At 41.6% G+C, this 24,922-nt stretch overlaps 1 protein-coding gene across 4 annotated transcripts in view; it reads right to left on the bottom strand.

The window, feature by feature from the left end:
* The window catches only part of TMEM164 (transmembrane protein 164), a 155,934-nt gene that overhangs the window by 47,029 nt on the left and 83,983 nt on the right, over positions 1 to 24,922 (bottom strand). For 3 of the 4 annotated variants that reach the window (XM_082865055.1, XM_082865053.1, XM_082865056.1), the window contains exon 3: positions 12,888 to 12,954. The exons of the other annotated variant lie outside the window; for it this stretch is intronic. In XM_082865055.1, the coding sequence (XP_082721181.1) occupies positions 12,888 to 12,947 (60 nt within the window). In that variant the 5' untranslated portion in view covers positions 12,948 to 12,954. The remainder of the gene's footprint in view (positions 1 to 12,887; positions 12,955 to 24,922) is intronic. 4 annotated transcript variants of the gene reach the window in all.

Here is a 24,922-nt window from a genome sequence, read left to right as displayed (position 1 = left end):
GGATCAAAATTATTCCTCCAATGAGTTGAGGCCTATAGGTCTTAGGTTCTAAAGGAGAATAAGTAATTCTGCGCTGAGAGGTCATCTGAATTGTGACACACAAACTAGTTTGAACTATTAAAAGAGTGTAATGGCTGGATGACTTGTACACGTAGCCCAGTAATCCCCGGCTGCTTCAATAAGAGCCATGAGTGCACCTCGTGTATGCCATCATAGACAGGGTCCCTGCATCTCCCTCTAGGTCAGCCTGTTGTCACAGGACACGTATTTGTGCTGTAGTTATTCCACGTATTGGGGCTGACTGATGGGAATGCCGTCTAGCCCCTGACCACAGGAGGTGGGTGCTCCCCCAGTTCTGGCTGGACAGTGGGGATCCTAGCTCTCCCGCTACCCTTGCCTCCCTGGTCCTTCTTCCCTCCTGCACTGGCATTGCAGGGCAGGGGAAGTAAAACTGAATCACATCTGGAATGACTCTTCTTGCCTAAGGGCCTACTCAGTTAAAGGAAAAAGAATCTTCCCTGGTTCCACCTTTGGAACTAAGAGTTTAGTCTTTAACCACATGAAAGCAGCCTGCCAGGATAAAGTTCCAGGCCGTATTTTACAATGGACAGCTCTGGCCCTGCGTCTGCCAACAGCAACCCCCCTGGTCTCTGCTCTGCAGAGCAAGTCGCCATCCCTTTACTCAAGATTGGAAACAGAACAGGGCCCATCCCTTTGGCCCAAGTTGCAGCTGGCTTCTGGCCTAGCTTGGAGAGCAGGAAAACAGCAGCTACATACAGTGAATGTGGTTCGATACCCAAATGGGAGTGGCCCAATTCTTCTGACACTAGATCACCTACAAATTAGCCCTCTTTGTCATCGGCTACACACGCGCACGCACACACACATCCCTAAAGCCCTCTTGATCAATTACCGTATCCACTGGTTGCGTTTCAGTGTGCCTCGGGAAAATGGAAGTGGAGAGCGGTATTCATGGCTACTTGGAAACAATCCTGGAAATCAGAAAGTTACGGATAAACCCCTTTCCCGGCCAAAGATGTCCTGGTGGCTCCTGGAGCCACCAGTCTGTACCTGTCACAGGGCAGGGAGCTGCTGTGAATCCGCGAGTTGTGGGTTTCTCCTGCTTTGAGACTCACTGCCCTCGAAGGAGGAGAGGGGTGGGCTCTGGATCAGCAGGGGGAGGGAAACAGCATTCTCCCCACCCTCCTGTCAGCTGGACCTCTGCTCCCATGGGACGGTCCCCACAGAGGGCAGCCTGTGAGTCAGACCAGAAGCAGGGAGGAACCAGGCAGCTTCTGGAAGATTCATGGTCTTCTCTTCCTCTCCATTCACCCTCCAAATAGCCATTTCTAAGTGGCTGTCATCTTAAAAAAAAGCATACTCCTTGGTCTATATGGACATGTTCCGCTTCTTATAGCCCCCCTCTATATCTCCCCGCCCCCGCCTATCTTGGGCCAACATAATTTACAATTCCCAGAAATGCCCGAGAAGCAGCGTATGCACTTCTGGTGCCAAGCCTGACCGGTTTTACAGATTTTCATTTAGCAGGTGTCTGTTGCTAAATCAGCAGCAGCTGCTAATTGCTTTTCCTCCCTCGAACCTTCAGACAGAATGAAACATCTGGTGTTCTCTCACTTTGGGTTAAAATCGGATACCTTATCACCCCTCCTTTGGGTTCCATTTTTATTAAAAAAGCTGTCAGCTGATGCCTGGAACAGGCAGCAGAGAGCAAGCCCGCCCCAGAAGCAGGGGAATGATTCTAAGGGCAACCCAGCAGGATGAGGCTGCCTTCCATTCCCAGACCTCAGGCACAGATGCAGGGTAGATCGTGCACCAGTCCCCACAAGGTGGAGCTTTAAGCCCATGGCCGCCCAGGTTACTTGGGGCTTCATTTCTTGAGCAAGGAATCTGTTCCAAAGCTGGCACCCTATGTCCCAGCCCGCTCGCCTCTCTCTTTAATATGCACATGCTTCTACCACCATGAACGGGAAGCTCAGGGGGAATAAACTATATATGCCAGTGTTCTGTAGCTTTTTCAGCCACCTTTTGGCTTGGGTTTTTTTTTTCCCCCCCAAAAAATCAATCTGTTGGCAAGGCCCCAAATCTGCTTCTTGATTCTAAGCCAAAACCATTCTTAAAGGTACCTTAATAGCAACTCAGATATTTTACATTATTAATAAATAATAATCTTAGCTAAACTTTATTGAGCACTTACTATTTTTTTTTTCCAGGAAAACAAGGTTCATCATACTCATAGGTCAGAAATAGGAGGCACCCACGCCATGCAGAGCCACACGGGGAAGCACCAGTGTTGGTCAGGAGGCAAAGGGACAGGAGCTAGGGGAGAGCCTAGGCCATGGCCTTTATTAGTTTCTGCATTTCTGCAGGACAGGCAAGGCAGGGCAGGGTAACAAGTTAGGACTGCTTAGTTTGAATAATTACAGCAGGCTCTAAGCGATACGAGTGGTCTCTGGTTGCCTGGTACCTGGTCCTGGGATGATTAAGGCAGAGGAATATTGCTTCCAGGGGGGGTAAGGGCCAGGTAGTACAGGTATGGCTCTGGACTGGATTTACTATTGTGCATCAGGCATTGTGGTAAGCACTTTACACGCATTACCTTATTGAAGATTTAGGAATTATTAAGATAGTCCTCATTTTACAATATGAAACAGGCTCAGAGAAGGGCTATTGATGTTGTGGAAGCAACACTGGAACTGTGTTCTGGCTGGCTTAGAAACCTGTGCTCCGCTGACTGGGTATTTGATAATATTAAGGAATTACTGATAACGATTATAGATATGATAATGGAATTGTGATTATATTTATATATATATATATATATATATATATATATATATATATATATCTCCTTATATTTTAAAGATGTATAATGAAATATCTATAGTTAAAATTACATGAAATTTCCCTTAAAATCATCCAGGTATAAGAGTGAGTGGTGGAAGGATGGGGGGGAAGCAGTTTGAGGTAGAATAAGGCGTATTGATTAAAAAAACATTGGCTATGAGTTGATAATTGTTGAAACTGGGTAATGGATGCACTCGGATAATTTTCTTTTTCTACTTTTACATATGTCTCCATTTTCTTTAATATAAAATTACAGATCTATAGAATTATACACACACTATCCACTGCATTTTAGAACCTCCTGACTTAAGATTTTCCCTGCCCCAAACTTCTTTGCTGGCTCAGCTCCTCTGGCCTGCTCCTACCATCAAAGTTTCCTCAGCTGGTACCAGTGCAGTCCTGGGACTCAGAAGTGACCACCCTCCCCTTGGACTTATAAACCCTCAGTTTGTCTTCAAGTCTCCAGTCACTTTACTCAAGGTCCTAGGTGCGTGGGACATAAAGGGAGGCTGGGAGGACAGCTGCTTTGGGAAATAGTTTGGCAGTTCCTCAAAAGGTTAAACGTGGAGTTACCGTATGACCCAGCAATTCCACTTCTAGGTATATACCCCAAAGCAGTCAAACAGATACATTTACAGAAATATTGACGGCAGCACTATTCACAATAGCCAAAAGGTGGAAACAACCCAAATGTCCACCAGTGGATGAATGGATAAACCAAGTGTGACACAACCAACAGGACCTACAGTATAGCACAAGGAGCTACACTCGATATTTTGTAATGACCGATAAGGGAAAAGAATCTGAAAAACTGAAGCACTGTACTGTACACTTGAAGCTAGCACAACATTGTAAATCATCTATACTCCAATCTTCTAAAAATGCGGTATATTGTACAAAGGAATATTATTCAGCCATAAAAAGGAATGAAGTACTGATACATGCAACAACCTGGATGCACTTGAAAACTTTATGCTAAGTGAAATAAGTCAGTCAGAAAAGGCTACATATTATGTGATTCCATTTACATGAGATGTCCACAACAGGAGATCAGTGGTTGAGAGAGAGAAAGGAGATTAGTGGTTGCCAGGGTCTAGGGAGGGGAGAGCAGAGAGGTCACTAATGCTTTTTTGGGGAATTATGAAAATATTCTAAAATTAAATAGTGGTAATGGTTGACAACTCTGTAATAGACTAAAATTAAACACTGAATTGTACACTTTAAAAGGATAAATTTGTATTATGTAAATTATATTATGTATTATATCTCAATTAAACTCCCCTCAAAAAATGATTAAAGGGAGAAAGAAATAGGCAAGGATTCATTTGTGGAGTGCTTTTAAATGTTCAAAGCTCTTTGCTAACTCTTCTTTGTTATCTTTTGTTGTCTGCTATCTTTTCTTCCATAACACATCTGTGAGGTAGATGTCACTAAGCCCATTTGACACATGGGGAAACTGATGCTTGATGAGGTGAAATGAACTTGGTCAGAGCCCCAAATCCCAGTCAGCAGTAGCTGCACACTGGAATTGCCTGGGGTGCTTTTTGAAAAGCTTCACGTCTTGAAATTGGCTCTGGTCTTGGAATTAGCTCTGGTGATTCAACGGTACAGCCACGGTTGAGAACCACTGGTCCACAGACTGGAGAGAGTGAACTCGCCCACTAGCTAAGGCTTTTACTGCATAAAGAAACACTGCTTGGGGGTGTGGCTCAAGGTTGAGCGAGAAGTGTTGGTTGGACGAGCCAGAGGCTGTGCCTTCTAATCGCTTTTTAGGAATAGAACCAAGGCAAAGAACTATTAAGCTCCGGAGGCAGAGGCTACTGCCTGCCATTCTCATTCACGGCTGCCACCTTCTCTATGGGTTGGGGGGCTTGGGCGTCCCTGACAAACCCAAAGGTCTCGATGTTCCATTCAAATGGGAAGAAACACCAGGCGTGGGCCTAATTCACCTGTCACGAGGGAGGAGAGGGAGCTGGCCAGTTCCCTAATCAAACAGGCTGTCTGGGAAACAAATGCAAAAAAAAAAAAAAAAAACCCAAAGGTGCTATTAGTCAATGTGGAAAAGAAATCCTGCCAGGGAATTTTAATCTCACTCGGCAAGGCTAATTCTGAAACAAAGCCCACTTCACTTCACCATCACCCAACCAGGAAGCTGGGGCCAAGGCCCTGAAGGCTAACATCAAATAGCACATGCCAATAGGAACACGCCTCGATTTCTAAGATAATGTTAGGAATAGTAGTAACGACAGCATCTGATACTTACTAAACACTATGTGCCGGACACCGGGCTAAGTGCTTACCCCACATATCTCAATTCATCTGAGCACCAATCTACAGATAAGAAAATGATATATATGGAATCTAAGGAAAAAAAATGTCATGAAGAACCTAGGGGTAAGACAGGAATAAAGACACAGACCTACTAGAGAATGGACTTGAGGATATGGGGAGGGGGAAGGGTGAGCTGTGACAAAGCGAGAGAGTGGCATGGACATACATACACTACTAAACGTAAAATAGATAGCTAGTGGGAAGCAGCCGCAAAGCACAGGGAGATCAGCTCGGTGCTTTGTGACCAGCTAGAGGGGTGGGATAGGGAGGGTGGGAAGGAGGGAGACGCAAGAGGGAAGAGATATGGGGACATATGTGTATGTATAACTGATTCACTTTGTTATAAAGCAGAACCTAACACACCATTGTAAAGCAATTATACTCCAATAAAGATGTTAAAAAAAAACTTAAAAGCTTAAGAAAATGAGGTCACAGAAGTTTGTAGCTTACCCAAGGTCACATGAATAAAGGCAGAGGAGCCAGCCACAAAAGCAAGGACAGGCTGACTCCAGGGCCAGCAACTTGACCACTACATTATGCTAACTCTTAACAACCAGGCAGAGACGAGAAGACCTTGAGAATACGCTGCAAACAATGTGAACAGTTGTTACTGCTCAATGTTTTCTGTTCTATTTTGGTGTTTTCCTGTATTTTCTTTTTTTTCATTATGAACATATTACTTCTGTAAAGAAAACATTTATACAATTGTAACGGCAGAGGCACAAAAGCCTCATGCTTTGTGGTGTTTTTTTTTTCTTGTTAAAACGTTGAAAAACAACCACTTTTGCATTGGTGGTGATTATTTTTCTACTTCTACTTTTCTGTATTTCACAAATTTTCTTCAGCAAATATGTCTTCAGCTGTAATCAGGAAAACGTCATTATTTTATTAATTTTTTTTAAATATCACTATTTTGAGTGGTTTAAGAAATAATTCACCTGGGAAAAATATCATCTATTGTCCCTCTGTCTTCATACCTAAGATTTTATCCTGGACATGTGTATGAAAGATCCCTGGAATTTCTCTGAGCAAGACAGAGGTTCGAGTTGACTGACTAATTCACTTACACTCTCTGTGGATACCTACCATGTGCTGGGTGCCCTGCAGGGGACAGATACCACAAAAGACACTATCCTTGCCCGAAGACACTAGTTATGATGCAGTGCTGAGAGCCTGGCAACAGGCTGAATATACAGTCCAACCAAACTATGGAATGCTAAGCAGCTATTGGAAAAGAATGAGCTACATCCAGACCTGAAGAGATTACAGATTCTACTGTTAGGTTAAAGGAAAATACTCTGGAGGGATGTTTATAGTGCAATGCCAGCAGTGCAAGAAACCTAGACCCAAACAAACCAACGACCCTAGAAATGCGAACATCTTTATCTGCATTTACGAGCAAAAGAAAAATGTGACAACATCTACAAACCCTTAATACAACTTACCCATGGGGGACAGGATTGAAAGTTGATGGGGTTAAAAGATTGGCTTTCTCTTTATACTCATCTGTTTAAATGGTTTCTCAAGGAGCGTATATTATTTTTGCAAAAAAAAAAAAATTCTTGAAAGTATAATCAATCCTCCAAATCTCTAATGGATATTGTATAAAATTTCTGCGAAGACTTGACTTGACTTAATACTTGAAAATCAATCTTATCAATTAGGAAAGAGGAGGAAGGAAGCCCATGAGGTTTGGTATCAGAAAGACAGAAGTTCTCAGGCCAGTTCTGTCCATTCCTGTGTGTCCCTGGGCAAGTTAGTTAAACTTTCTAAGGCTTATCTGTAAAATGGAGACACTAATGAAACCGAGCGCAGTCATCAGCTAGATTCCTTAACCCATAACTTGCTTAATAAATAATATTCTGTCACCTGCCTTCACCGACCAAGCTCGCCTTAACTATTCTCACAAACTGTATACCCTCCAAGCTGCACGAAGCTTAAAGATTATATCACAAGACTCCTTCCACCACCCCCTACGGAGGTGTTAAGTTGTTTTTCAGGAACGTGGAACTAGTCTTGCCCAGTTGAAACTGGTCGAGACCGCCAACCACTCGACTGGGCCTGAGAGTGCCTGATGCATAACCTTTTGATATCAGAGGGCCAAAAACTCCACCCTCAGGTCATGCTAAGGTCACCATTTTTCTGAACCTGCAGTCCATGAAGAAGCATGTAACTCAGATACACTTGCACAGAACACAGATTACTTCACCTTCTTGCCACCAATCATTTTACCCCAGGCCTCAGACCACCCTCCTTCCTTGTCCCATTAATATCCTGAGCCCCTCGCCTTGCGGGAGGTGGATTTGAGATGTGTTCTCCTTGCTTGGCTGCCTTGTGAATACATCTTTCTCTGTGGCAAACCTCAGCATCTCAGCATTTGGCTTGCCGCGCGTCAGGCAAATGAACCTGGCTCAGTAACACTAATACCCACCTCGCAGGGTTTCTGTGAAGACCGAAGACTAATAATTAACAACTGATGCTGCTTGAGGGCTTCCTATCCGCCAGGCGCTCTGCTGCGTGCTTTACACATATTAACTGATTTAATGCTTTGAACAGCTTTAGGAGGGAGGCACCCCCATATCAGAGATGAGAGCACGGAAGCCCATTCAAGTTAAGTAACTTGGCCAAGTTCCCTTCCTCCCTCCCTCTCTCTTACACACACACACAGGCACACACACACACACACATGAGTAGCACAGCCAGGGTATGAACCTACAGAATCTGATCCCTGAGTCCATACTCTTAACGACTACACTAGGGTGACATATTTGTATTCGTGAAAGCTTTTGTGGTTGCAAAGTCCCATCTACTTGCAAGGAATTCTTAGCAGTGGTGGAAAAGATAAGAAATACACATAAAATCTAAACACTACAAGGGCTAGAAGATGTGACAGAAGCTGTGTCACAGGATGTCTTCTGGTGATTGGCAAATAAGGGGCAAAGTCTATATATACGAACTGGAGTTCATGACTCTCCATCCTGCTCTTCAGACTCTCAGTGAGGAGTTTACTGGTTCCTACCTCCATGCCTCTGGCCCCGGCATTCCTTTGGTTGAACTACCTCCTTCCTCTGCAATTTGCATGCACATTCTAATAGCGCTTCAAGGTTTGGTTCAGGCTTTACTTCTCCATGAAGCCTTTCTGGACCACTGCATCCAACGACCTCTCCAGGAGACAATGCATTAGAGTGCAAAGTCCTCGGGTTTAGCTTTAGTACCTACAAACCGTGTAACCCTGAGCAAGTCATTTAGCTTCTTTGAACTTCAGTTTCCTCATAGGTAAAATCGGGTTCTTGTGAGAATTAAATAAGAACATCCATAAATTGCCTGGCACATGGTAGGTGCTCAAAAAATGCTGCTAATGTTAATCCTTTTCCCATTTTCTTAGAGGTCGGAACAACTGCAATTTAGCGATTGAGCCTGAATTGCCTTGCAATTTTCCTTTTTCACCATTTTGACTCTAGCATTGCCATCACCTCTCAGGCACTTATGTCTCATCTTTCTAACTAAACTGCAAGTTCCTTCAAGGCCAGGAATGTATTCTGGTTGCTTTTGCATCTCCAGCAGCATACGGCACAATACTTAACACAGAAAAGTGCTCAATAAAAATCTGGACTGACTGGTATGGCTGGGTTGTATTCATGGAGGATGTAAGACCCTCAGAGGTTAATCTTGAAGTACAGGCAGCAATTAGACATATTCTAGGGCAGGCCTTCTCACCACCTTCCGCATCCCTGCACACTTGGCATTCATCTGATCAGAAACACGCTGGTGTTTGTAGAAGGCTGAGGCGCAATTTTGCCCAAATCAATTCTTCAGAAAGCTAAGGCCTCTTTTGAAAGCAAGCTTTTTCTATTTTAAGTACTATTAAGAAAGCAAAGGGAATTATAGTTTTACTTCTTTGAGCTTAAATAAGAAAAAGAAATCAGATAGCTAAAAATTACATTAACTTATCGGTCACATTACTTAAAAAAAAAAACCTCAAAATTATCCTAAAATGTCTTGTATTTGTAATGTACAATTTTTCTGTTTCAAAAATAAACTCTCAAAAATGCAAAAAAAAAAAAAACCAAGAAGCAAAGGGACGTTCTGTCCGTAGTTCAGGTCCAAAACCCCAAACTATAACTTTTTAAAATAGCTCAATTTCCCACTCACAGAAATAACTTTTTTAGGTCAATTAGCATGTTTCAATATGCCAATCAGCAGAGTGAGAGCCGATCTGCATTGGTGACAGCAAAGTTTTCCCAGAAGCCCACACGGGTACAAGGTGTGCCGGCGGCAGTTACATCCCAAGAACATTGAAATAATGATTGTGGATGGGGAGTAGTCACCCCAGTAATGAAAAAATCATTACTAACCTCTTCCACTCAGTCTGAGAGTTAGGAACATTCAGGAGAACCATCTAACAGAGAAAAAGAACTGGGTAAAAGGGGAGGGGTGGTAAAGGAGGAAAAAAGGAACTAATGTAACAGATCAACATGGATACACAATAATGGGCAATTTTGATAATGAAATAATAATATACTTGAGGCTTTGAGCCTTGAAGAAGAAAGGAGCTCGATGAAAAGAATCATTATTCTTCTTCTCCTTATTATTCTAGTAGAAGACAGATGGCTGCAAACATAAATACTGGCCAGGCCAGAGTCTCTGGTCTGAGAAGGGGGCTGATAGAGTGTCTTAAGTTTCTTTTCTGTTTCCAATCTCCCTTGCTCAGAACACATCGCATTTATAAGAAACTGTCCTGGGCATTTCAGGGCAAAAGGCACAGGTCTGGGGATGCAGCTTGGGCCCAGTGCCTCATTCTGAGGGCCAGACCACCAGCTTTGCAAGGTAAGAGCCATAACTGAAAAGCTAATATGCAGGCAAGTTCCACAGGCCCCCTACTTAACCGCTCCCCCCCCCCCCCCCGCCTCTTGGCTTGCACTTTCCAGAAGGTGGTTTAGCCTGGCATGGATGATATTCTTTGCAAAGTCCCAGGCATAGATAAGGAACCCCATCACCATCAGACCAAAAAGCCACTGGCTATAACAAGGAGCTCACAAAATAGGCAGCTCATCTATTCTCCAAGCCATGGACTACTGACAGCTTGGGCTGGGGGGATCTTAACATGGGATCCATGGATGGGCTTACGGGCAAAAGGGGCAGGAGGTGGCAGTCTGTGTCCCCCCTGAAATTGTATGCAAACCTGTCTCTGCGCATCTGGGAAGAGGCTCTATGGTCCTCGTCAATTTATCAAAGAAGCCTATGACCCAACACTTTTAGATGGACAGAAGCTAGCAGCATCTCCAGCATCTTGACTCACTAGTATTCAAACTCACACTGGATTTCAATCAGACAACAGGAAAAGGGCTCTGAAGTCTGAGTCAGGAGACCCGGGTTCGAGGCGCACCCACCTTGGCTTTTTAGGCAAGTCATTTATCCATCTAAGTTCCCCCTCTAGAAGATTAGACCAGACAAGCTTTCAGCTCTCTGCTGATCTAATAATAGTTCTGTGATGCATTTCCCCTCCTTCCCTCCAAGAAACAAAAGGGAAATCGCCCTTGAGACACTTCATCTGAAGCCAGAAAGAGACCTACTCTGAAATCCTGGAGGCAAAGAGCACTTACTTGTAATATGGGCCATTGGAATACACGTTCCTTCTTCTAAGGTGTCAGCTTCTAAGATGAAGAACCAGGAGGAAGTTGGATCTGGGTATTCTCTAGCTGGTCTGCAAACCCCAGTGCCAATGAGGCACAGGACAGAGTACTACAGCACATGGAAATTCACTGATGACCCAAATCCTTTAGCTGACTGTGGCAACTTCCTGCAACTCCCTCACTCTCTGTCTTTATATATGTGAGTGTATGTATGTCTGTGTTACTGGAATACACACCAATTAGTTCATTCTACTTTCCTTGTTTCCTCATTATAGCTAATTAGGAAAAAAAGGATTAAAAAGATCAAGGGCCAAGAAGGAAGGAAGGGCAAAAGAGAAGTCAAAAGCTGACTTCCTGCCTAACTGGATCATCAGGCTTAAAGAGTTGCCTACCTTCCTGTGTCTTATTTTAAGTCAAACAAGAGGTCTGAGTTCCAATAAGGGGTTGCAAAGCAAAAAGTCTGGAAAGCCAGGGTAACCCAGGAGTGGTCCCAACCACTTAAAATAACCAGACCAAGACCAAAGCCAATTGTCAAGACATATGCAAATGGAGCCACCATTGTGAGCTTTTATCGGCTTCATTTTAGAAAAAGAGGACCAAGATTATTTACCAGAGTGATTGGAATCGCTAGTGAAGAGAGAGCTCATCAAAGAAATCTCAATGTTAAGGAAAGTTACTTGGACATTCTTGATGAGCTGGCTGGCTATAGCTTGACATTTATTTGGAAAGTATTAGGTGTCATAACAAATATAATAGAAAATCTGCCATTAGAGAGGGGAAGAAGGGCAGAGAGGGAAAGGGAGGGAGGGAAGGAAGGAAGGAAGGAAGGGAGGGAGGGAGGGAGGGAGGAATTTCTACTGATGTATATATAATAGGCACCTAGAAAAGTATAACCATCATAAGGGTATACATGAGTATTTGTGGAGAGGGAGTGACTAAATCCTCCGAGAGAGTGAAGTGTAGCTGTGGTTGTAGGATCTGAGGCTTAGTCTCCACTCCCAACTCTGCCACTTAGAATTTGTATGTCTCCCTGAATGTCAGTTTCTTCTATAACAAAAGGCCATAATACTTGCCCTCACCCAGCTTAATATCTACGTTACACAATTGTTATTGGAAAAGACCTTGTAAACTATAAAATGCTATCCAAAGAGGAAGGGTTATCATTATGAGATTTAAACTATGATCTTAATGCATGAGGCAAATTTAAGTCATGAAAACAGAAAGCAGTAGGAAGGATTTCACAGGTGATTTCTTTCCCTGAGCTTTCTAACCCAGCCTGCTAATCCCTCTGCAGTCCCACATATGGGAGTCTGAGGACAGGGCCCAGCCACTCCTGTAGCTTCTGCTTCCCCTCTGCACTGGTTCATCACCCAGCCACCTGCCACAGGGGGATTCTACCTGCTAGCCACTGGGGGGATGTGTGGGCCAGACTGCCCTGTGGGTTTGGAGGAACAGGGAAGAAATCCAGTTCTTGCCCAAAGGGGCCTTTGACAAAGCAGATTATTCTGGACCAATGTGGCCGAGTCCACACTAGAGGCCCTTAGAACACCTAGAAGCCTCTGTCGAATGGGCGGGGCCCCCTTTCTCTTCACCAAACCCTTCCAAGAGCCTCTGTAGGCTTTTTTGGTCCGTTTTGGTTCTGGCCTAAACCCTTATTAAAGCCCTAGAGTTCCACACAATACTCTCGGCCCCATCAAGCCCCACTGTACCCAAACAGGGCTGCATCAGACCTCAACATTGAATGTGTAGATATTTAAAAACTTACATGGAGGGGGAAGGGGTAAAAACTACTATGTGTAAAATAAACAAGCTCTAAGGACACACTGCACAGCACAGAGAATATAGCCAATATTTCATAATAACTTTAAATGGAGATGAATCTATAAAAATATTGAATCACTATGTTGTACACCTGAAACTGATATAATATCGTAAATCAGCTATACGTTAATAAAAATAATTTAAAACATTAAAACTCACACGGGCACATGAGCTAAGGATGAGCAAGCTAATACCGTTTTCTATGTTGCTCGTATGTTCCTAGAAGAGGTTACTTACCAGCCGCGTATTTACCACAGGAAACAGCAGGGCAAGAAGAGCTCCATTCAACATGTGCATCTGTAGCCTGGAGAGGAAAAGAGATAAAGTGCAGGTCACACCCTGACTCTGATGCAGAGGCAGACGAAACTGTGTCAGGTTATGCCATGGCAGACGGCAGAGCATGTAAACAAGTGGCTCTCTGTGTAAAATGGCACTGGAGTTGGCACACACGCATAAATAAATGAAAAGCAGCATCTTTTGCATTAACTGAAATATTCTGAAAAGCACCACCGCCACCTCAAAATCCCCCAACCACTTTGTGAACACGCTTTGGTTACAACACTTCATTGCATAATGAGCTCTGGGCTCCCTAAACATGCGGTCAGTCCCAATCTCAGCTCCAACTGCTGCGGATCAGGCAGCATCACAAAGGGGAACTGCGGGAGCCAGGTGTTATTACACTAGTGTGTTATTACAGTAGAGACCTGTTTCTTAGAGCAAGGCTGCTTATTTCCACAGCCATGCCCAAGGCTTCTCCCCAGACAGAGACCTGGGCATAAGAAGACTAGCTAATACAACCCAGGGAGCCAACCGCAGCGTTTGCAAATGCCCTCTCCCACCTTCTTAGAAACACCTTCAGGGGCTGCTGCGGGAGGTGGGGAGGGCAGAAGTGGCAGCCTTCCAAACTTTCCTTCATCTATTTTACATACTGGGTTCTGTGATTTAAAAGCAAAACACAAAAGAAAAAAGAGACAGAGACAAGAAAACCACGGGTCTCCAGCATCGGGTAGGGATACCGTTTCCCAAGTCCAGACTTGTTAAAACCCACACTAGGAACCCTTTGTAAGGGGGTTCCTGATTGGCTCAAGAACAAGCAAGTCAGGAACAAATTCTGCTTGTGTGAGCTGTGGGGATGGATTTAAGCAGCTTCCTTCATCCAGGCAAGTGGTCCTTTACTACTGAGGGAGAAGCAAAGAATGACAGTCTGTTCCTCCTGGAGAAAAGCTAATTTGACGGGTCACGTACAACCATCGCTGAGTCAACGTGGCTTCTGGACCTCAAGCTCACTCTCGCGCTCTCTCACACCCACACTCACAGCAGCCTCGTGATACCAGGATCTCTGTTTTGCCCTGACTGGGACCTAGAAGAACTTAAGCTCTTCTCTTGGCGCTCACAGACGTGTGCCTAAGACTAACAGAAATGTTGTAAGGAGCCCCGAGGGAACAGCACACAAGCCCCAAGGCTGCTGTTTGTTTCTTTCTGCTGCTTGTTACCAATGCTGCGATGATGGTGATGATGTGCACTTAACATATTCCAGGCAAGTATCAAATTAACTGCTTTAAGTAAATTCTCTCGCCGAATTTTTACAGCAATCTTATGAGATGGATACAATTAGTGTTTGCATTTTGTGGATGAGGAAACCAGGCTCAGAAAAGTGTCAGTGTCACACAGAGGACAGTAGAGCCACAAAGCAAACCCAGGTTTATCCGACTCCAGACCCCTCTCACTGTCTTGTATCAGAGTCTGACTCCCTTCCTCCATTGCAAATATGACCTCAGGTAGAGAGTCACAGATGCTCCGTTTTCTTTCCTTTTGGTCACAGGGGTCTCTCTTACCACCTTCTTGGAGGTACACCAATGCAATGTCCCTCCCTGGGTTGGCCAGACTACCATGCTTTTACAACAGCGTCCTTCTAGGGGGCACCCCATGCTCTCAGAAACCGACTGTTAAAAACTGGCTCGAGCCTCAATGCCTGGAGCAGGGCTCATTAACAGCCGTTCCAGGGCTGGGGTGAAGTAACGTTTGGCCTAACTCTGCGCCCAGACCCTCCTAAGTGACAGCCACAGCAGAAACACTCGCCCTGGGAGAGGAAACATCTCACTGATAGTCAAGGTAAAGCTGAACTCTAGTGCCAGGCTTTGCCACTGACCTTAAAAGAATGCTGGCATTTACACAAGGCCGAGGAGATATTTGGGCAACAAAAGTTAAATCTTGAGGATAATGGAACTGATCCCAAAGGCCCATGGAAGGCCAGAGATAAAGAAGATAAAAGCCAACATCAAGATTCAAAATAACCAATAAATTCCTAGATAAAGATAAGCCTTGTTCTGGGTCCTCAAAATTCAGTTCCACAAGCTACATACAGGCCAAAGGGTGAATTATACTTAATATATAAAAGGGTCTTGCATATCACTAATTATAAAAAGTATCTAACATATATTGAGCACTTTCATGTGCCAATCACTGGACTAAGTATTCAAATGCATCATCTCATTTAATCCTCACAGTTTTTATGATAATCAGTATCATTTTCAATTTCACAGCTAAGAAAACCAAAGCACTAAGTGATTAAGTGACTTGCCCAAGATCAAAAAGATAATAAACAAGTGGCAGAGGGAGAAGTCACACTCACCAAGTTTCAAGACGGTGTTTTTGCTGCTGTACCCTGCACTTCAAATCCATGATATGAACATTACACATGTTGCGTGCGTGTGTGTGTGTGTGTGTGTGTGTGTGTGTCAGACAACAGACCAGGTAGGAAAAAAGGTTCTGGGATGCCCATGGGACAGGGAAGGTCATGCCTAAGAGCGACGGAACCCCTAGTGTGTTCTGCCCCAATTACACAGCTTCACTGGCCTCTACAGTCCCAGGGCACAGCCCAACAGGTAAATGACTGACCACATCAGAGGCAAAGGCTTTAGCTTTTGCTTTATACCACCTCCAGCCTGCCACTCAGATTTCTATTGGGTATTGGAAATAGAAAATGAACCACTAGAAAATCCAGTGAGAGTTCCTTCATCTGTACAATGGGAATAATAACAGTACCAACTCACAGAATTATTATAAGGAGTTGATATGTATAAAGTGCTTAAAAAAGTACATGGCATACAGTAAGACTCAGATACATGTTTCTTAAATAAATGGTGAAGAGCTCACCTAAAAGCCTCATATTAAAAGGCGAGAGGGATCATGAACCATGGAGGAAAGTCGAACTGTTTTAAAAATTCGAAGTGTGAGAAGGAGATCGAGAGAGAGCAAAAGGACAGACTGAAGGCCAGAACCAAAGAGTAGAGCTTGTAGATGGACTCCAGGTCAGTTCGTCACACTTATAAATCTTCTTCTTGCTGGCTAGAACGCTTGGCCATTACCACTGTCACAAATATTCTGTCAGCTTTTTTTGTTTCTGTGTAGGATACTGTACTAAGTTACCTTAGTTGGTAACAACCTGGGGCAATATGGCGAGTGTTATGGGTTTGATTCTCTATCAGGTCAGTTAATTTCATTAAATTTAGTCCACACACATTAGTCCCTTAGTGCGTGTCTAATATCGTTCCTGGTGCTATAGAGAAAAGGAGATCAATATAATTAAGACCTAGTATTTGCCTTCAAGAAGCTGACAATCGTATTGAGAAGCCAAGAAATAAAATAACTAGAGGAAATGTATTATAGTGGTTAAGAACTTGGTTTGGAATCAAACCTACATTCAAATCCCAGCTCTACCATTTACTGGCTGAGTTGACTCCGGACAAATCACTTAAAATATGTGATTCAGAAACTTCCCTGGTGGTCCAGTGGTTAAGACTCTGCGCTTCCACTGCAGGGGGCATGGGTTTGATCCCCGGTCAGGGAACTAAGATCCTGCATGCCCCACGGCATGGCCAAATAAATAAATAAATAATAAAATTTTCAAAAATAAAGAAAAATATATGTGATTCTGTCTCCTCAGTAATAAAATGGGGCTAATAACAGTATCAACTAAAAGAGTTGTTGAGAGAATTTAATGAGGTAAGACCATGTAAAGTGATCAACATAGTGCCTAGGACATAGTAAGCACTCAATACATGATAACTATTATAATCCTTAATAAAGCAAGGTAAATGAGTATCACATTATTATTCACAATGACAAATGAAGTTATTAAAAAACCCTCATCAAATGACATATTTGAACTTAGCACTTGATTATAACCAAGAATCAAAAGACATGGAACAGATAAAGTTCTCTGAGTGCCTGGAAAGGAAAATTCACAGAACGAAATTCTCAAAGGAAATTATAAAATATTTTGAACTGGACAAAAATTAAAATACGATATGCCCAAATGGGTGAGATGCTTATAACATGAAATTCTTATATTAGGAAAAAAGTATGGTCTCAAAGCAGTAACCCAAGATTCCACCTTCAGAATCCAAAAACAAGAAGAGCAAAATAAACCCAAAGCAAGCAGAAAGAATGAAATAATAAAGAGCAGAAATCAATGAAAGTAAAAACAAAAACAACAGAGAAAAATCAATGAAATCAAAAGCTTGCCTTTGAAAAAGGCAATATAATTGAGCAACCACTAGGCAGAATGACATGGATAAAAAGAGAGAATGCAAAAGTTATCAATATCAGGAAGGAAAGAAGGGATATCACTACAGTCCCTCAGGAATTAAAAGGATAATAAGGATATACTATGAATATTTCTATGCACATAATTCAAGAACTTAGAACAAAATGGAGAATTTCCTCTAAAACCGCAAACCACTAAAACTCACCAAAGATGAAATAGATAACCTGCACAGTCCAAACCTTGCCATTTGTGACAACATGGATGGACCTTGAGGGGATCATGCTGAGTGAGGTAAGTCAGAAAGAGGAAGACAAATTACTGCATGATCCCAATTATATGTAGAATCTAAAACAAACAAATAAACAAAATAACAAACTCATAGATTCAAAGAACAGACTGGTGGTTGCCGGAGGGCAGGGGGTTGGGGGTGGGTGAAATGGGTGAAGGTGGTCAAAAGGTACAAACTTCCAGTTATAAAAGAAATAAGTCATGGGGATGTAATGTACAGCGTGGTGATGATAGGTATTGTACTGTATTATTTGAAAGTTGCTAAGAGGGCATATCTTAAAAATTCTCACCATAAGAAAAAAAGATGCAACTATCTGTGGTGATGGATATTAACCAGACTTATTGTGGTGATCATTTCACAATATATACAAATATCAAATCATTATGTTATATACCTGAAAGTAATATAATGTTATATGTCAAGTATATCTCAAAAAAAAAGAATCTGTAGTCAAAAATCTTCTGAATAAGACTCAGATGGCTTCAGTGATCAATTCTACCAAGTATTTATACAGCCTGGTCCAGAAAATACAACAGAAGCAAAGCATTTCTCAACTCATTTTATGAGGCTATTATTACCCAGATACAAAACCTGGCGGGCAGGGGGAGGGGAGGTGGGAGGAGGAGGAAGAAGAGGAGGAGGTGGAAAACTAAAACTGAACTAATATCCCTCATGAACACAGACCCCAAAATCCTCAGTAAAATGTTAGCAAATCTAATGCAGCAGTATAAAAAGAACACTACTCTACGACTAAGTGGAGTTTGTCCTGGTAATGAAATGTTGGCTCAGTATCTGAAATTCAATTAATGAATTCTACCAAATTAACTGTGTCAAGAATAAAAAAGTATATGATCATATCAACTGATACAGAAAAGGCATTTGTCAAAATTCAACATCTATTTATGATAACAAAAATACCAACAAACTAGCAATAGGAGGGAACTTCCTCAACCTGATAAAGGACATCTAAAAATTACTATGCCCAAAATCATACTTAATGATACCGAATGCTCTCCCCATTAACATCAGGATCAAGATGAGGGTGCCCACTCTCAGCACTCCAATTCAACACCATGCCAGTAGTCTTAGCCAGTGAAATAAGGTAACAAAAATAATAGAGATTGGAAAGGAAGAAATAATACTATCTCTGTTTGCAAAGAATTATTATATTTATAGAAAATCCCAAGGAATCAACAGGAAAGTTCCTAAAACTAATATATGATTTTAGCAAGGCTGCAGGATTGCAAGGTCAACACACAAACATCAATAACATTTCTACACAATAGTGGTGTAAAACTGGAAACCAAATTTTTTAAAATATATACTATTTACATTATCTTCCCCAAAACTGTAATACTTAGGTATAAATCTAACAATATATGTACAGAATCTGTACACTGAGAACTGCAAAAGGCTGATTAAAGAAATCAGATATCTAACAAATAAAAAGACATACCATGTTCAAGGATTAAAGGGCTCATCATAAGAAAGATGTCAATTCTCGCCAAAATTATCTATAGATTCAATGCAATTCTGATCAAAATCTCAGCAGGATATTTTGTAGATACAGGCAAACTGACTCTACAATGTATATGAAAGGGCAAAGAAAGAACAGCTAAAATAATTTTGAAAACGTAGAAGGTAGATGAAAGAATCACACTACCTGACTGTAAGCCTTATTATATAAAATTATAGCAATCAAAACAATGCAATCTGGCCAAGAAAAGACATATCAAGCGATGAAACAGAATAGCCCAGAAATAGACCCACACGGATAGATTTTGATTTGATTTGATTTTTCATCGGATTTGATTTTTCATCAGATTTGGAGGCCAGAAGGCAGTGGGGCAATGGGCAGATATATATTCAAAGTGCTAAACAGGGGCTTCCCTGGTGGCGCAGTGGTTGGGAGTCCGCCTGCCGATGCAGGGGACACGGGTTCGTGCCCCGGTCCGGGAAGATCCCACATGCCGCAGAGCCATGGCCGCTGAGCCTGCGCATCTGGAGCCTGTGCTCCGCAGCGGGAGAGGCCACAACAGTGAGGTCCATGTACCGAAAAAAAAAAACAAAAAACAAAAAAACAAAGTGCTAAACAGGTGTGTGTTGGAGGGGTGTGCTTGTCAACCAAGAATCCTATATCCAACAAAGCTATCCTTCAAAATTGAGAGAGAAATTAAAGACATTTCCAGAAAAGCAAAAACTGAGGGAGTTTGTTATGACTTGACCTGCCCTGCAAGAAATGCTAAAGGAAGTCCTGCAGGTTGAAATGAAAGAACACCAGACAGTAACCCAAAGCTGTATGAAGAAATAAAGATCTCAGTAAAGGAAAATACATGGGCAATTATAAAAGCTAGTACTAGTGTAACAGCAGTTTGTAACTCTAATTTTGTCTACATGATTTAAGAGATTAATACATTTTTAAAAACACAATTATTAGTCTAAAAGTTAGTGTTACTGTAACTTTGGTTTGTAATTCCACATTTTGTTTTCTACATAATTTAAGAGACTAATGCATTTAAATAGATTAAGTTTGGAGGCATACATGTATAAAGATATAATTTTGTGACATCACTAACTGAAAGGGGTAGGGATGAAACCGTAAAGGAGCAGAGTTTTGTATATTATTGAAATTAAGCTAATAAATTCAATATAAAATGTTATAACTTTAGGATGCTAAATGTAATCCCCATGATAACCACCAAGAAAATAGTTGGAGAATATATGCAAAAAGAATTAGATTAGAGTATTAGATTAGAGTATTAGAGATTAGAGTATTAAATTGTTACACTACCAAAAAAATATCAGCTAAACACAAAAGAGGACACTAATGCAGGGAATGAGTGACAGAAAGTTATAAAGCATATAGAAAACAAATAGCAAAATGATAGAAGCCCCTGCTTATTAGTACTAACTTTAAATGTAAATGGATTAAACTCTCCAATCAAAAGACAGAGATTGGCAGAAAGGATTAAAAAGAAAATATGATCCAACTGTATGCTGTCTACAAGAGACGCACTTTAGATCCAAAGACAGAAGGAGGTTGAAAGTGAAAGGATAGAAGAAGATATTCCATGCAAATGGTAACCAAGAGAGCAGAGGTGGCTATAATAATATCAGACAAAATAAACCATCAATCAAAAGAGTTTACAGGACTTCCCTGGTGGCGCAGTGGTTAACAATCCACCTGCCAGTGCAAGGGACACAGGTTTGATCTCTGGTCTGGGAAGACCTCACATGCCACGGAGCAACTAAGCCCGTGCGCCACAACTACTAAGTCTGCACTCTAGAGCCCACGCACCACAACTACTGAAGCCCGCACGCTCTAGGGCCCGCACACCACAACTACTGAGCCTGCGTGCTGCAACTATTGAAGCCCGCGCACCTAGAGCCCATGCTCTGCAACAAGAGAAGCCACCGCAATGAGAAGCCCGCGCACCGCAACAAAGAGTTGCCCCCACTTGCCACAACTAGAGAAAGCCTGCGTACTTCAACGAAGACCCAACACAGCCAAAAAATAAATAAAAATTTATAAATAAATAAATAAATGTCTGCCCAAATAAAAAGAGTTTATAGACAAGGAAGAAAATTATTTACTAGTAAAAGGTTCAATACAGCAAGAAGATATGACAATTATAAACATGTTGGTACCTGATAACAGACCATCAAAATATCTGAAGAAAAAATGACCAAGTTGATGGTAGAAATAGACAGTTCTACAATAATTGTTGGAGACTTCAATACTCTACCCTCAGTAACAGATAGAACAGTCAGACAGAAGAAAAGCAAGAAATTAGAGGACTTGAACAGCACAAGAAACCAACTAGATCTAACAAACATATAGAGAACACTTTACGCAACAACAACAAAATTCACATTCTCTCAAGTGCATTTGGGACATTTCCCAGAGAGACCATATGTTAGGTGGCAAACTAAGCTTCAACAGATGTTAAAAGCTAGATATTACACAAAATATCTTCTCTAACCATAACAGGATGAAGTTAGAAATCATTAACAGAAGTACAGTTGACCCTTGAACAACACGGGCAGGGGGTGGTTTAGGAGCACCAATACCCCAAGCAGCAGATATCTGCATATAACTCTATAGTTGGCCCTCCGTATCCGAAGTTCCATGTTCACAGATTTAACCAACCGCAGATTGTACAGTACTGTAGTATTTATTGAAAAAAATCTGTGTATAAGTGGACCCATGCAGTACAAACCCATGCTGTTCAAGGGTCAACTGAAAAATGGGAAAATTCACAAATTTGTGAAAATTAAATACATTCTTAAACAATCAATGGATCAAAAAAGAAATCACAAGGGAAAGTAGAAAATAAAATGCAAATCAAAATCATAATAAGATACTATCTCACACCATTAGAACGACTACTATCAAAAACAGAAAACAACAAATGTTGGCAAAGATATGGACAAATTGGAACTCTTATACACTGTTGGTGGGAATGTAAAATGGTACAGCTGCTGTGTAAAACAGTATGGCAGTTCTTCAAAAAATTAAAAATAGAATTACTATATGATCCAGCAATTCCAATTCTGGGCATATACCCAAAAGAATTGAAAGCAGGGGTTCTCTGGGATATTTGTACATTGATGTTCATAGCAGCATTATTTACAATAGCTAAAACATGGAAGCAACCCAAGTGTCCATCAACAGGTGAATGGATAAACAAAATATGCTATATACATACAATGAAATGTCACTCTGCCTTAGACATTGTGACCCATGCTACAACACGGATGAACCTTGAGGACATTTTGCTAAGTGAAGTAAGCCAGTCACAAAAGAACAAATACTGTATGATTCCACTTGTATGAGGTACCTATCTAGAGTGGTCAAAATCGTAAAGACAGAAATGCTGGTTGCCAGGGACTGGAGATAGGAGGTAATGGGATTTATTGCTTAATGGGTACAGAGTTTCAGTTTTTGCAAAATGAAAAGAGTTCTGGAGATGGATGGTGGTGACGGTTGCACAGCAACATAAATGTACTTAATGCCACTGACCCCGTACACTTTAAAAATGGTTAAGATGTTACATTTTATGTTGTGTATTTTATCATAATAAAAAAAGACCTCATAGAACTGTATGCCAAAAAGTCAACTCTACTGTATGATAATTAAATAAAATTCAAAAATATATGAGAAGCAAAACACTCAACTCTCCCAGCCTCAGCTTTTCCACCTACAAAATAAGTGATCCTAGATTCTAAGCCTTTTAAATAGTGCTTTTTCCCTCTAGTTTTAACACTAAAATTTTCCAACATACAGAAAAGTATAAAAATAATATAAAAGGAACCTCTGCGTCCAGCATCCCACTTTAATAAATTTGAACATTACTGATTTAGTTGAAGTTCCATGTAACCTTCCTGAATACCATTCATCTCCTCGACTCCCTAACCAGATGGAGTCTTTATTCTGAAGGAGTTGGAGTCCTTCCTATGTTTTTTTTTTTTCTTTGTGGTACGCGGGCCTCTCCCTGCTGTGGCCTCTCCCGTTGCGGAGCACAGGCTCCGGACGCACAGGCTCAGTGGCCATGGCTCACGGGCCCAGCCGCTCCGCGGCATGTGGGATCTTCCCGGACCGGGGCACGAACCCGTGTCCCCTGCATCGGCAGGCGGACTCTCAACCACTGTGCCACCAGGGAACCCCCTTCCTATGTTTTTATACATTATTACATTTGTATATGTCCACAAACTATATACATTGTTGTTTCATGTCTATCCCATTAAATAAATGATAAGTGATATACTCTGTGTGTGTGTGTGTGTGTATGTGTGTGTGTGTGTACATGCATATCCATCCCCTTCTGCAAATTACGTTTCATTCAACATGGCTTCTTCTAATTGTCCATGTTAACACACTCAGTCTGTTTTTCACTGCTGTATATTATTCAATTATATGAATATATTAGAAGTTATTTATACATTGTCATGTTGATTGAAGTCTGGATCGACTTTTTTCCCTTCAGCCAGGAACTACGTTAAGATTTGCTTTCTGTAATTTGTATTATAAAAACAATAGATATATTTCTATCATCCCAGAGCCTAGGGTCCTTCCACTCTACTTCTGTTTCCGTAAGCCCTTGGTCTCAGAGTATATACGTTTTGCCTGCTGTGTGAGGCCCCACAGCACAAGCCTGTCATGTAGCAGGGAATGCAGTTAGGATCTTACATCTTTGAACTCACTTATCAGAAAGCATGCCAAAAGCCGCTGAATCTAGGTGGAGGTCATAACCGTGCTTGGTGTACCGCCCTGTTCACCTTTCCAAAGGTTTGAAAAATTTCAGAATAAAAGTTGGAAAATAAAAAAAACAAGTAAAGAAAACCGAACAAGTACAACAGGAAGGCTTGGCTGGCTTTGCCTGTGGGCACGAAGATAAACTTCCTGGTTGCAACTGGTGGTTTCCCACTTCCTTGTTCTGGACCAAATGGGGCTACACAACTGCAGGGGCTCCAGAACCTTTCTTCCTGTGAATTTCATGAAGTTGGCCCAAGGCCCAATCTGGAAAGTGCCCAACTAATGAAAAGGGTTACTTCTCCGAAGGCAGTTTTCATTCTGAAATTCTACTTATCTGCATGAAAGCAATTTTCCTTCCCCGGGATCCTAATTCTAACAGTTAGGTTAGTACACAGATGGTGAAGCCTAAGGACAAGGATAATTCTATATATTATTAACACCTATTGATTACTGAGTCTATGTTAGGTTTCACGCTAAGAGATTAACATGGATCATCTCTCATCTAATTGTCGCCACCAAAGAAGTAGTTACTATTCATAGCCTTCTTTGACAAATGAGGAAATAGATGCTAAGATTTAAGCCTTGCTCCGAAGGCTTAAGAAATAGCAGAACTATAACCTGAAGCCATCTACTTCCACTGCTCTCAAGATTCCACAAATCACATCTATCCAACAAACCAAATGTCGAATAACAGGGCACGGTTTAAATACATATTATGTCCATTCAAATGATGAAATACTATGCAGTCATTAGAAATCATGTTTAGAAGAATATTTAATGACACTGGGAAACAATCATAGCATATTAACTTTTACTATATTACAAAGTAGCATGTATAAAATAATCCCAATTTTGTTTTTCATAATGGGCATATATACACAGAAGACTGGGAGGAAATTGTACCAACATATTAATGGAGGAATTATCACTTATTCTTATTTTCTTCTCTATTGTTCTGTAACGCTTGATGTTTTCCTTATAGTGACTGGATTACTTTTATAATGAGAATGAAATGTCTATTTTTTCTTTTCTTTTTTTTTCCTTTCTCTCTCTCTCTCTTTTTTTTTTTTTTTTTTTTTTTTTTTTTTGGCCGCACCGTGCGGCATGCAGGATCTTAGTTCCCCGACCTGAGATTGAATCCGTGCTCCCAGCAGTGGAAGTGCAGAATCCTAACTACT

This window comes from Leucopleurus acutus, assembly GCF_964270905.1.
Source record: "Leucopleurus acutus genome assembly, chromosome: X".
Lineage (NCBI taxonomy): Eukaryota > Metazoa > Chordata > Mammalia > Artiodactyla > Delphinidae > Leucopleurus > Leucopleurus acutus.
Note: the sequence above shows the minus strand (reverse complement) of the source record. Positions and strands in the feature narration are given on the sequence as shown.